The sequence below is a fragment of the Budorcas taxicolor genome, chromosome 21 (assembly GCF_023091745.1).
Source record: "Budorcas taxicolor isolate Tak-1 chromosome 21, Takin1.1, whole genome shotgun sequence".
Lineage (NCBI taxonomy): Eukaryota > Metazoa > Chordata > Mammalia > Artiodactyla > Bovidae > Budorcas > Budorcas taxicolor.
The window spans coordinates 29,244,625-29,257,116 of record NC_068930.1 but is presented as its reverse complement, the minus strand read 5'-3'; the positions used below and the strand labels follow the sequence as shown (position 1 = coordinate 29,257,116).

General features: G+C 51.1%; 1 protein-coding gene across 1 annotated transcript in view; it reads left to right on the top strand.

Moving 5' to 3' along the window:
* Positions 1-12,492, top strand: part of RASGRF1 (Ras protein specific guanine nucleotide releasing factor 1) — a 102,493-nt gene that overhangs the window by 20,425 nt on the left and 69,576 nt on the right. The window contains exons 2-3 of the mRNA XM_052659823.1: positions 4,227-4,333; positions 9,964-10,111. Coding sequence (XP_052515783.1) covers positions 4,227-4,333; positions 9,964-10,111 — 255 coding nt within the window. The remainder of the gene's footprint in view (positions 1-4,226; positions 4,334-9,963; positions 10,112-12,492) is intronic.

Here is a 12,492-nt window from a genome sequence, read left to right as displayed (position 1 = left end):
GTGAACACTTTCTACTAGTCAGTCAGGCAACATGGTTGTACAGGCCAGCTGTCAGTGGAGAGGTTTACAATCACAGAGGGAATGCTCCAGTCATCCGAAGCACTTACATTCCAGCCTGGGGCAGCCCCCAGTCCTGGCTCAGCTGGGCCGTTTCCTGGCTGGTGACCTTGGGCAAACCACAGTGCTTGCCTCCACTTCCTCCGGTAAGTGGAGGTGATCCATTTCACACCTGGGGTTGAGGTGATAATGTGTGCTGAGAACCTGGCCTGATGCCCAGGGCCTCCAATTTCCCCTTTATCTACAGCCAAGCACCACCACCACCTCCAGCTGCCAGCACTGCAGGCCCTTTGGTTTCTGCCCTGAAGATGCTCTGCAAATTCTCCAGAGCTCACCATGGTATCCATAGCCAGCTTCCTAGGAGATGTAGTGGGTCTTGCCTGCAGTTATGGCCATATGCACGTCCCTCCAGCCAGCGGGCCACTTCACCTGTATTCTAGCCGGTCGGTTATTCAGGGTCTAGGTGCTATCTCTAAGGAAGAGAGATGCAAGATGCTTGTGGGAGAAAGGTCCCTGGACCTGAACTCGAACAGCAGCAATGGGGACAGATGCCAGGCCACACAGTAGTGGGATGGACAGAGGGGTGAACTGGCAGCTCGCGGTAGAGGGGGTGTGAGGAGCTGGGGAAGGGGCCTCTGGGAGCCCTGTCTCTGGTCTGAGGGACCGATAACTGAGTATTAGCAGCTGTCGAAAGCCAGAGGACTCTCCTAGAGACTGTCCTATGGAGTGAAGTAAGTCAGGAAGAGAAAAACAAATATCGTATCTTAACGCATATATGTGGAATCTAGAAAAATGGTACTAATGAAGCTATTTGCAGGGCAGAAATAGGCGGACGCAGAGAATGGGCTTGTGGACACAGGAAGGGACGGACAGGTTGCGATGAATTGAGAGAGTAGCCCTGACATGTATACCCTACATGTGTAAAACAGGCAGCTAGTGGGAAGCCGCCGCATAGCACAGGGAACTCAACTCTGTGCTCTGTGACGACCTAGGGGGTGGGATGGGGCGGGGTAGGAGGGAGGCCCAAGAGGGAAGGGACATATGTGTACAGATAGCCGATTCATGTTGTTGTACAACAGAAACTAACACAACATTGTAAAGCAATTATATTCCAATAATAAATAAAATTTCAGATGTTTTAAAAAAAAAAAACAAACAAACAAAGCCAGATGTTTCTGAAGGCCAGACTCAAGCTGGGGCTGGGGAGGAGAAGGGAGGCGGCCTTCCCAGCTTCCTTTCTCACGGTCAGCTGTCCAGCCGAGGTGAGGTGGCAGGGGCTTACAGTACACAGGGTGGCAGGTAGCCATCTGCTTATCCGTGAAGCAAGACGGGTTAGAAAGAAGGTTCTCTTTAAAAGTATTTATTATTATGTGGAGGATAATTGCTTTACAGTATTGTGTTGGTTTCTGCCATACATCAACATGAATCAGCCATAGGTATACACATGTCCCCTCCCTCTTGCACCTCCCTCCCAGTCCCACCCCATCCCAGCCCTCTAGCTTGTCACAGAGCACTGGGTTGAGCTCCCTGCGTCATACAGCAAATTCCCACCAACTATCTGTTCTGCATATGGTGATGCACATGTTCTGGTGCTACTCTCTCAAAATTTCCCACCCTCTCCTTTCCCTCCTCGTGTCCACAGTCTGTTCTCCAGGTGTGCGTCTCCACTGCTGACCTGCAGAGAGGTTCATCAGCACCGTCTTTCTAAATCCCATATATATGCATTAACATACGATATTTGTTTTCCACTTTCTGTCTTCACTCTGTATAACAGGCTCTAGGTTCATTCACTTCAGTAGAACTGACTTCTGTGTGTTCCTTTTTATGGCTGAGTGATATTCCCCTGTGTACATGTACCACAACTAGAAACAAGCTTCTGCTGGGAGGGAGGGGCCTCAGCCAAGCCCACCACCTGCTGCAGCTCTGAGTAGCCAGACTTGGGGGCCTCCACCAAGCCCAGCTGGCTCCTGCCCAGGGCGAGCAGCTCCAGGTCCCCGCATGGCTTTGGGGCGAAGGAAACTACACCTGCCCTGGGAATTGGCCAGCGCCACGGATGAGTCCAGCCAGCTCTGACCGTGCTGAGTTCCCCTGGGGATTCTCTAGGGACCCGGCAGCCCTGCTGAGCCCCTGTGGAGCTGAGAGGGCCTTGTTTCTGAGTTAGGACCCTGAGCCTCCCCTGGCCAGAAGTGCCTTCAGGTAGGGACCCTGCCTTTTCCATCCTTCACCCCAGCATCAAGCCCAAGATCTGAGTGGATGGTAGGTGCCCGGAGAAGGTGTTTTTCTGGCTCCCTTCCTTTCCAGCTATGGGACCTTGGGCAAGTGGCCTGACTTTTCTGCACCTCACATTCATCTGTGGTCAACAGATCACAAGACCTGTTCCACTTGGTGCACTTGGGAATACACAAGATCACAGGGTTCCCAGAGGCCGCTTCCGCAGCCCCTTCCACCCCCTCCATCGGCATTTCATCATATAGCCAGATCTCGAACCTGGAGCATATTATACAGAGTGAAGTGAAGTCAGGCGTGTGTGAGCTCTCCACCCTGGGGTGTGGGCAGCATGCTGGCTGTCGCCTGCAGCTGCATGTGCCGCCCGCTCTCTTCCCCAGGGAGCGCGGAGTGCCCACCGGAGCCTTCCCAATTCAGTAATGTGTGGCTGCAGCTGACATTTCATTCTACAGCCAGATCTGTTTCCTAGGAAACGAGTGAGAGACATTGACTGTGCAGCGCACACGCACATGCACACACACACACCCCTGGCTGCCACCAAGAATGACAATGAACAGAAAGACAGTAATGTCAGCGGAAGCAAAAAAATAAGTTTATGCCCTTGTGCTGTTGCTCCCTGCTGCCCGGGCTGCAGGGCAGGGAGGGAGGGAGACAGCACTCCTTGACACAAGACCACATCGTGGCCTGCGGGGCATCTTCTGAACAGGCAGGTTTGGGGGGGTCCCCTCTGCACCTCGCAGCCTCTATCCTCCAGGGCCAGACCCAGGTGGCCTCTGCAGGTGGGGTCCTGATTCGTTGCTTGTGCACCTTCTCTCTGACCGAGTCTGCTCCCAGCTTCCCTCTCCACCCTGAAGCTGGCACCCTAGACTCCTGTCTGCAGCCAGAAAGACATGATCCTCCAGGCACACACAGTCTGCATGTCCACTCCCACCCTTGACTCCCTGACACCTGCCCTTTATCCTGCCGATGCCTCCTCCAGTCTCTGGCATCCCACCCTCCTAAGGTGCTCAAGCCGGAGACCTGGGAGTGGTCCTTCTGCTCAGTTCCACCATGCAGGCCCCTCCTCCCACCCAGCCTCAGCTCTGGCATGCCATATTCCCACCCCTGGAACATGTCGTGCACTCTAGATGTCCATGCTCCCTCCATGTTCTTCCATCGACTGAAGTAAAACCTGGACAAACACCTCATCCTCTGGGAAGGCCTCCTGCCTTTCCTGGGCTGAATCAGCAGGTGACTTTCCCTGGACCCTTTTTTCTTACCTCCATGAGGGTAATGATCATTGCACCGCATTAATGAAATCAAACATGTGGGCTTACTAGATTTCCGGCATTCTAACAGCTTTACAGGCATTCGTTCATAGAATATTACACTTGTGTGTCTATTGTTGGCGTCCTTGCTGCCCTGGCAGCTTGGAGAGCAGGCCCCCTGTGTGACCCAGCTCTAAGTCGGCCACCAGCTCCCAACATAGAGCTGGCTTCTGGTGAGCTCTGCTAGGGTCTGTCTGTTTCTTGCTCTATGGCCAAGACATAGTAGAATACACAGAATATTTTCGTGGAGTGAATGAAATGAATGCTGCATTGAGAGGGTACCCAGTTGCCAGAGGGGATGCTCTCTTGGTGTGTTTCCTCTGCCTTTCTCCCAGCATATCTGGTGGTTTAAAACTGGCTTTTGTGCAGTCTGTTGGCAAAGAAGGCTTTGTGGGTTTTGCTTCCTTCTTACAATAACCTAAGCATAGGTTCTGTTACATTGTACAAAGCCTGCCTTAATCAGAGTTTGAAACTGCTGAATAGAATGGCATTCAGATGATCATAGATAATGAGTGCATGCCTAGCAGATGTGGCAGCAGAGTGTTTTGCAAAGCAGCCAGATGGATGACAGGAGACACTGCTGGTTCCCTGCCCATCACCCTGGTAATCAGGGCTGTCTTCTTTTTCTTTGGGCAGCACTATTTCACGGTTAACTTCAGCCACGAGAACCAGAAAGCCTTGGAGCTGAGGACAGAGGACGCCAAGGACTGCGACGAGTGGGTGGCGGCCATCGCTCACGCCAGGTACACCTCAGCCACCCCAAGGTCCAGGCGGGAGACTGGGCCCCGTCCTGGGAAAACTCAAACCCTGGGAGGGGAAGACATGGAGAGGGAGCACATGGAGGGAACATGAAGCTATAAGAAGGGCATCTTGACAGGTCCACCCTTATAGACCCAGGGCTCTGATGTGCCTCTCGGGGATGCACAAGGAACCAAGCGCCCCAGAGGAATAGGAGGATGCCCTCCTGCCCCCAACCAGATGAGCTTCTTTTATTATCCCAGGAGAACTGAGTCCAATTTGATTGGATTTAGGGTTTTATTACAGGACTTCCCAGGTGGCTCAGACGGTAAAGAAGCCACCCACAGTGCTGGAGACCCGGGTTCATCCCTGGTTCGGGAAGATCCCCTGGAGAAAGGAATGGCTACCCACTCCAGTATTCTTGCCTGGAGAATCCCATGGACAGAGAAGCCTGGTGGGCTATAGACCATGGGGTCGCAAAGAGTCAGACACAACTGAGTGACTAAGCACAAGGTTTTATGGTCACCAAAAGCTAAGACCACCTGAGTTCTAAACCGGATGCTGCAGGAATGTGCTGGTCCTGTCTTTTCTCTGGGCCTTGGTTTTCTCTATAGACTGAAATTCTCTGTGCTTGGATGTGCAGATTCTTAGCTGGCTCTTTCCCTCCTTCCCATCCATGTGTGCCCCTCTCTGGAAGGATTCACTGGGCCAGGCGGGTAGAAGAGCAGAAGGAGAGTGTATGCAACAGAGAAAACGGGGGCTTCAAACTGAACGGACTCTTCCTAGGTTTGGGGGAGATGATGGGCTTGGGGGCTGGGGTGTGGCCCCAGAGCTAACAATCCCCAGCAGGGCTGAGTACTCTCAGGGAGGATGGACACCCAGACTCACCCTTTCAAGCAGCAGACCTTTCTGGCTCCTCTTGGGAGCAGGGACCAAAGGCCTTATATAGACAAGAGCTCAGCAAATGTCGAGTGCAAGAATGCAAGGATGGATGGACAGAAGTTGGATGTTGAGTGTATGTGTGGGTGGTAAATGATGGATAAGTGGATAAATGAATAATAAATGAAAGATGGATAAGTGGTAAAAGTGAAAGTCGCTCACTTTTACTTTCAAAAAGTCGTGTCTGACTTTTTGAGACTCTATGGAATTCTCCAGGCCAGAATACTAGAGTGGATAGCTGTTCCCTTCTCTAGAGGATTTTCCCAACCCAGGGAACGAACCCAGGCCTCCCACATTGTAGGTGGATTCTTTACCAGCTGAGCCACCAGGGAAGCCCAGATAAGTGTTAGAAGTATACATAAAGGGGACTTCCCTGGTGGTTTGGTGGTTAAGAATCTACCTTGAAATGCAGGGGACATGGGTTTGATCCCCAGTTGGGGAACTAAGATCTCACACACAGAGGGGCAACTAAGCCTGCGAGCCAAACTAGAGAGTCTGTGTGCCACAGTGAAAGATCCCGAATGACCCAACGAGGATTCCTCCTGCCACAACTAAGACCTGACACAGCCAAAGAAATTAAAAAAAAAAAAAAAAAAAGACTGACAGTAGCAAATGGAGAGCGGATGTGAAAGTGAAAGTGAAGTCGCTCAGTCGTGTCTGACTCTTTGCGACCCCATGGACTGTAGCCTGTCAGGCTCCTCCGTCCATGGGATTTTCCAGGCAAGAGTGCTGGAGTAGATTGCCATTTCCTTCTCCAGGGGATCTTCCCGACCCAGGAATCGAACCCAGGTCTCCCGCATTGGAGAGGGGATAGGGTAACTATAAATCACATGATGCTGGTGCGAGCATAAAAGTGGTTCAACCACTCTGAAAAATTGTTAGGCAGTTCCTTTAAAAGTGAAACATATACCTACTCTGTGACCCGGCAGTTCCACTTCCTAGTATTTATCTCGAGAGAAATAAAAAACATCCACAGAAAGTCTTGCATGCAAATTTCCTTAGCAGCTTTATGCACAATAGCCCCCAAACTAGAAATAGCTGAGGTGTCTATCAACAGGCAGATGTAGGAAAGAACCTTGATACATCCTTGTGATGGAATACCGCTCAACAATAAAAAGGAACCCACTGCAAATATGCGTAACAAAACAGATAGCCAGGATGTGGAGTGAAAGAGCCAGACACAAGACAGTACACGCTGTCTGATTCCTGTTACCTGAAATTCTAATAACACAGGCAGAACTAAGCTGTGGTGACAGAAATCCAGACAGCAGCTACTTCTGGGGTGTGGACTGATGAGGAGGGGCACGGGGGAATTCTGGGGTGTTGGGGATTTTCTTTATCTCAATCAGGGCATATGCATTTATCCACCTCAGTCAAACTGTACATTTACGGTCTGTGCTTCCCATTCCCAAATTCCCCTCAAATTTGTAAAACAAATTATGTCTATTAGCATGTTTTAGTTCTCTACTGCTGCAGAACAAATGACCACAAACTTAGCAGCTTAAAATCATACCTGTTTCTCTCAGTTCTGTGGTCAGAAGTCTGGACTGAGACTTGGCTGTGGTCTCTGCACAGAGGTCATGGGCTGAAATCAAGGAGTCAAACTTCTGACCTCAAAGTTCTGGAGATGTCTCTGCTTCCAAGCTCACTCCTATTGTTGGCAAGAGTCAGTTTCTTATAGGAGTGCATCCCTGCTGGCTGGTGGGCAGGGAAGGCTCTCAGCTCCATCCTGTAGCACAGCAGTCTGGCATTTCATGCCATGTGGTCCCCTCCATCCTTGAGCCAACAGTGATTCACCAAATCATTCTCCAGCCCCAAATCTCTGACCACTCCTTCTGTGACCAGCCAGAGGAAGCTCTCCATTTTAAGAGGTTCATGTGGGGCCTTCTCCAGTGGTCCAGTGGTTAAGACACTGCCTTCTAATGCAAGGGATGTGGGTTTGATTCCTGGTCGGGGAGCTAAGATCCGACATGCCTCAGGGCTGCAACTAAGACCCAGTGCAGCCAAATAAATATTGCATAAATTAGACGAATAAATAAAATAAAGGCTCATGTGATTAGGTAAGGCCCACCTAGAGAATCTCCCTATCTTAATGTCAGCTATGCCAAAGAGTGGGTGTCCCAGGTGACTCACTGGTAAAGAATCTGCCTGCCAGTACGGGAGGCATGTTTAGATCCCTGGGTCGGGAAGATCCCCTGGAGAAGGAAATGGCAACCCACTCCAGTATTCTTGCCTGGAGAATCCCATGGACGGAGGAGCCTGGCAGGCTATAGTCCATGGGGTTGCAAAGGGTTGGACACGACTGAGTGAGCAACACATTCACAGAGGAGCACCGTCTGACCCTTTTCTGAGGGAAAGTTTCATTTTCAAAGAGAATGGGAAGAGAGGTTGGAAGAAGAAAAAGGAAAGACCAGAAGTCCCAAACCAATGCTGACTCCTCCATTCTTGCCAAGGCCACACTGGACTCGGACACAGGCTTTTTTGCTTTGGGCCAGCACATTTAAGGGGAAGATAAAAACTAGCCACTGAGGCTACAGTTAGGTTGTCTAAGAGATGTGGTCATTTTGGCCCATGAGATACCTGCAGAGAGACAGTGAGCTGTCCCTGGCTGGTGTCGACCCAGAAGCTATGGCCACTCAGAAGCTCTTCAAGTCAGATTCTATGTGGATGGACGACCATAGCACAGACTGAAGGGCTGAGAGAAGCCAGCAGCGTCCAGTCTGGCACCGAGCATGCAGGTCTAGACGCGTTTGCAGAGGCATCTTTAATTTGTGGACCAGGTTGCCTGGCCCTAGGGTTTCCATGGTGGTCTGGAGGGCTACAGTCCGTGAGACCACAAAAAAGTCGGAGAGGACTGAGCGACTCACACTTTCACTTTGACACAACATGGTAGAAACAAGGTATGTACAAAAATAAGCACATAGTATAGGAACAGGGACAGCCACAATGTCCTCTGCCACTGTATGCATAGTAGTCTAGTATTATGGGATGCCTCTGGGCTATGTGTCTGTACAGCAATGTATAAAATGCAACACCAAGTGTGGCTTGTGGTCTGGAGCTCAGTAAGGAGAACTAGATGGAAACCAGACGGCCACATGGAGAGCGCAGACCCGACTCTTCAGGAACTTGGTGCGATTCCAGCTTCAGCTTCGACGCTCAGTGACTAACTGTCAATCAGGGGGGCAAGTCACTTCCCCTCTCTGGCCCTCAGTTTCTTTGTTTATAAAATGAGACAGTTGGCCTTTCGTGATTCCTGAGTTTCCTCCCAGCTCTGAGAATCTGTGAGTCTATAAAGACGGTGCTGCACAGAAGTGCAGATGGACCTAGAGTGTGTCATACAGAGTCAAGTAAGTCAGAAAGAGAAAAACAAATTTCATATAATATCACTTATGTGTGGAATCTGGAAAAATGGTACTAATGAACTTATTTGCAAGGCAGAAATAGAGTCACAGATATAGAGAGCAAACTTATGGACACCAAAGGGGCAGGAGCAGGGGGAGGAACTGGGCGATTGGGATAGACGTGTATACACTACTATGTATGAAACAGATGGCTAACGAGAACCTGCTGGACAGCACAGGGAACTCGACTCAGTGCTCTGCGGTGACCTAAAAGGGAAGGAACTCCCAAAAGAGGGGATCTATGTATACGTATGGATGAATCACTTTGCTGTACAGCAGGAACTGACACAACACGGGGAAGCAGCTAAACTCCAATAAAGCGTTTTTTTTTAAACAGAAAACTGGGGGAGGAGGAGGCAAGGGAGGCAGGCAGCGAAGACAGGGGAAGGGAAGAAAGGGAGGCAAAAACAGACCAAACCGTCCTGCCAGTAAGACTCCAGATCCCAGTTCTGAAGCACCACTAAGAACAAACTGATGAAGGCTCTGAATGTTCACACTGGTAGAGCAAGGAGGAGAGACCAGCGGTGTGAAAACGGAGTCCTTCCTGTTCTCGACTGCATTTCCTTTGCAAGTCAAGATAATTAAGCCTCTTGGGAAGTTGGGAAAACATTAACACCTGATATTCTAGTTTAAATTCATTATAAGAGATGTACCAAAGCCTTATTTTAACCAAAGAGTTCTCTCTTGTAGCTTGTCATTTACCTCTAGAAGGGGATGGGGGAGCAAGCATGGAGCTTGGATTTGAGGATCAGGTGTTTTCCTCTAGGCACGGGCTCCAGGTCCTCTGCCCACCCTCTGCCCCTGCCACCCCCCTGAGGAGAAGCTGCCAGCTTTTCCCGCCACCCCTCCCCGCCCCTTCAGAGCACCGCTGGGCAGAGCCTCCTCCTCTGACACCATCAAGGGACCAGTCTCCACTGCCCACCGCCTCCGTTACATAGCTCCTCTCCTAGAGCAAAGCTGTTTCCCTGCCCTCAGCCTCCTGGGTTCCTCATCTCCATCCTGGGGGCTTGTAGGGAAGCAATTATTGTCCCATTTCGCCATGAGGGTCTCCCCCATGAGTTCTCAGGGACTTAAAGAACTTGTGTGAAGTGACTTCTGAGTTTGTGACAAAAGCCACTGTCTCTAAGCAGGCACACCACTAACCAGCTGCATCCTGGGAACCTGGTAGGTCATGTCAGTAGATTCTAGACTGAACAGTGTACCCTCAATTTAAGTGGAAGGTCATTGGTGACCCCAGAGAGGCAGCCGGCTCCTGTGGGTGCAGTGCCCTACCTGCCCTCTCCCTCTGTCCGCAGCTACCGGACCCTGGCCACGGAGCACGAGGCGCTGATGCAAAAATACCTGCACCTGCTGCAGATCGTGGAGACCGAGAAGACGGTGGCCAAGCAGCTGCGGCAGCAGATCGAGGACGGGGAGGTGGAGATCGAGCGACTGAAGGCAGAGGTGACCGCAACCCCGGGAGGAGAGGAGGCTGGCCAGGGATCCCGGCCTCCAGCCTCACACCCGTGCTCCCCAGGTTCAGGGAGACACAGGGTGGGCAGGAGGGACCCGCTCCCAGCAATAGCTGTGCCAGCCCCAAACTTAAAATCAGTGATGCTGGCCCAGTGGAAAGGTCGGGTGGTCAGATCTGGGTTCAAAGCCCTCCTCTGCATTGTAACAGCTGCAACCTGAAGCAAGTCCCCCAGTCTCTCTGCACCTTTGTCTGTGTTGTTGTTTAGTTGCTAAGTCATGTCCAGCTCTTTGTGATCCCGTGGACTGCAGCATACCAGGCTTCCCGGTCCTTCACTATCTCCTGGAGTTTGCTCAAACTCATGTCCTTTGAGACAATGTTGCCATCCAACCATCTCATCCTCTGTCCTCCACCTCTCTTCCTGCCTTCAATCTTTCCCAGCATCAGGACCTTTTCCAGTGAGTCAGCTCTTTACATCAGGTGGCCAAAGTATTGGAGTTTCAGCTTCAGCATCAGTCCTTCCAATGAATATTCAGGGTTGATTTCCTTTAGGACTGACTGGTTTGATCTCCTTGCTGCCCAAGAGACTCTCAAGAGTCTTCTCCAGCACCACAGTTCGAAAGCATCAATTCTTCGGCACTCAACCTTCTTTCTGAAGAATAGGCTTTTTATCACTAGCTGACAAAGTTGTGAAGATCAAGTGATGTCACTGATTGGCAAGCTCCTGGTTACTCTGCTGACAACCACATGGACTAAGGGGGCGGGTGTGGGGCCAGAGCGTGGCTGGTAAGTCCTCAGAGCGTGGGCTCAGGCTCAGCTCCAAGACAGTCCCTTCCTTCTGCCTGCCATGGCCGTCTGGAGGCTGATTAAGTCTTCTAAAACTTCTAGAACTAGTCTTCTAGTCTTGCTAGGTTAAGTCTTCTAGATCTTCACTACTCAAAGTGTGATATGGCCCATCAGAAATGCAGAACCTGGGGTCCCACCCATATCCCGAGTCAGAACCTGCACTTTAACAGCATCCCCGCAATTCTCATTTACCTGAGAGATGCTGACTCTCAGCCCTTAGATGCCCCTCGCCAGCTGTTCACTCCTCCACACGATGATCTGATCGCCTCTCACGGCCTCATCTCACCAGGAGGTCACAATGTGTGTGTTAATTGCTCAGTCATGTATGACTCTTTGTGACCCCGATGGACTGTAGCCCACCAGGCTTCTCTGTCCATGGGATTCTCTGGGCAAGAATACTGGAGTGGGTTCCCATTCCTTTCTCCAGGGGATCCTCCTGACCCAGGGATCAAACCCCAGTCTCCCACATTGTGGGCAGATTCATTACCATCTGAGCCACCAGGGAAGCCCCCCAAAATGCAGGAGCATCAATTCTTCATTGCTCAGCCTTTTTTATTGTCCAGCTCTCACATCCAAATATGACTACTGGAAAAAATCATAGCTTTGACTATACAGACCTTTGTAGGCTACAGTCCAGAGGGTCCCATAGAGTCGGACAAGACTGAGTGACTAAGCGCACATGCACAGGGAACTAGATCCCACATGTCTCTAGACAACATCAAAAAACTTAAGGAAAAAAAAAGGAAGGAAGAACTGAGCTGTGTGGCAGCTATCTGAAAAACAAGGAATTACAAAGGTCTTAGTAAAACCTTGGCAGGTAACAAAGAGGAAAACACCTGGGTTAATTCCACCATGAATGACTGCTCTGACTAAATGGATTCTGGACTAAAGACACTGCCTCTTGAGAAGGGAGCAGGATGGGGCAGAAGCTGATGCACTGTGTCTCAAAGTTGGGGTGGCAAGCGGGGTTTTCCTCTGATGGATCAAGGAAGCCAGACCACTGGTGGCGAGTGGGCAGGGTCCAGCAGAGACCACCTGGCTTTGAGCCTGGTCAGGCAGCCGAAGCTGGACTCCAGTCGGTGAGGTGGGCATGAGCCAAAGTCCCCACTCTGCGTGGCCTTCATCTACAAGGGTCAACTGAGCAGACCCTGGACGTCTAGCAAGCAAACCGAGGTCCAAAGCAGAACCATCTCCAGAGGAGACCCGCCAGGGTCAGAGAAAGGCTGCCTCCGTGGGCTCACCTGACCCTCGCTCCAGGCAGAGATGGGCCACAGCCCAGGACTTGTGCGGGGTCCCAGGCTTGCAACTCCCGCCCTAGAGCTCTGCCCCCCACCCCGAACCTGATGATCCTTGAACAGAGGCTCCGCGGCTGCCAGTGGTGCTGTGCATGCAGCATAGCGCCTGACCTAATTGCATCTATTTTTTGCCTGGTCCCTGCTGAGTGCATGTCCTGGAATGCCTCTTTCTGAGATAAGTGCCAGGTTTAAATACAGGACAGACACAGACACGTACATACAGCACACGCACG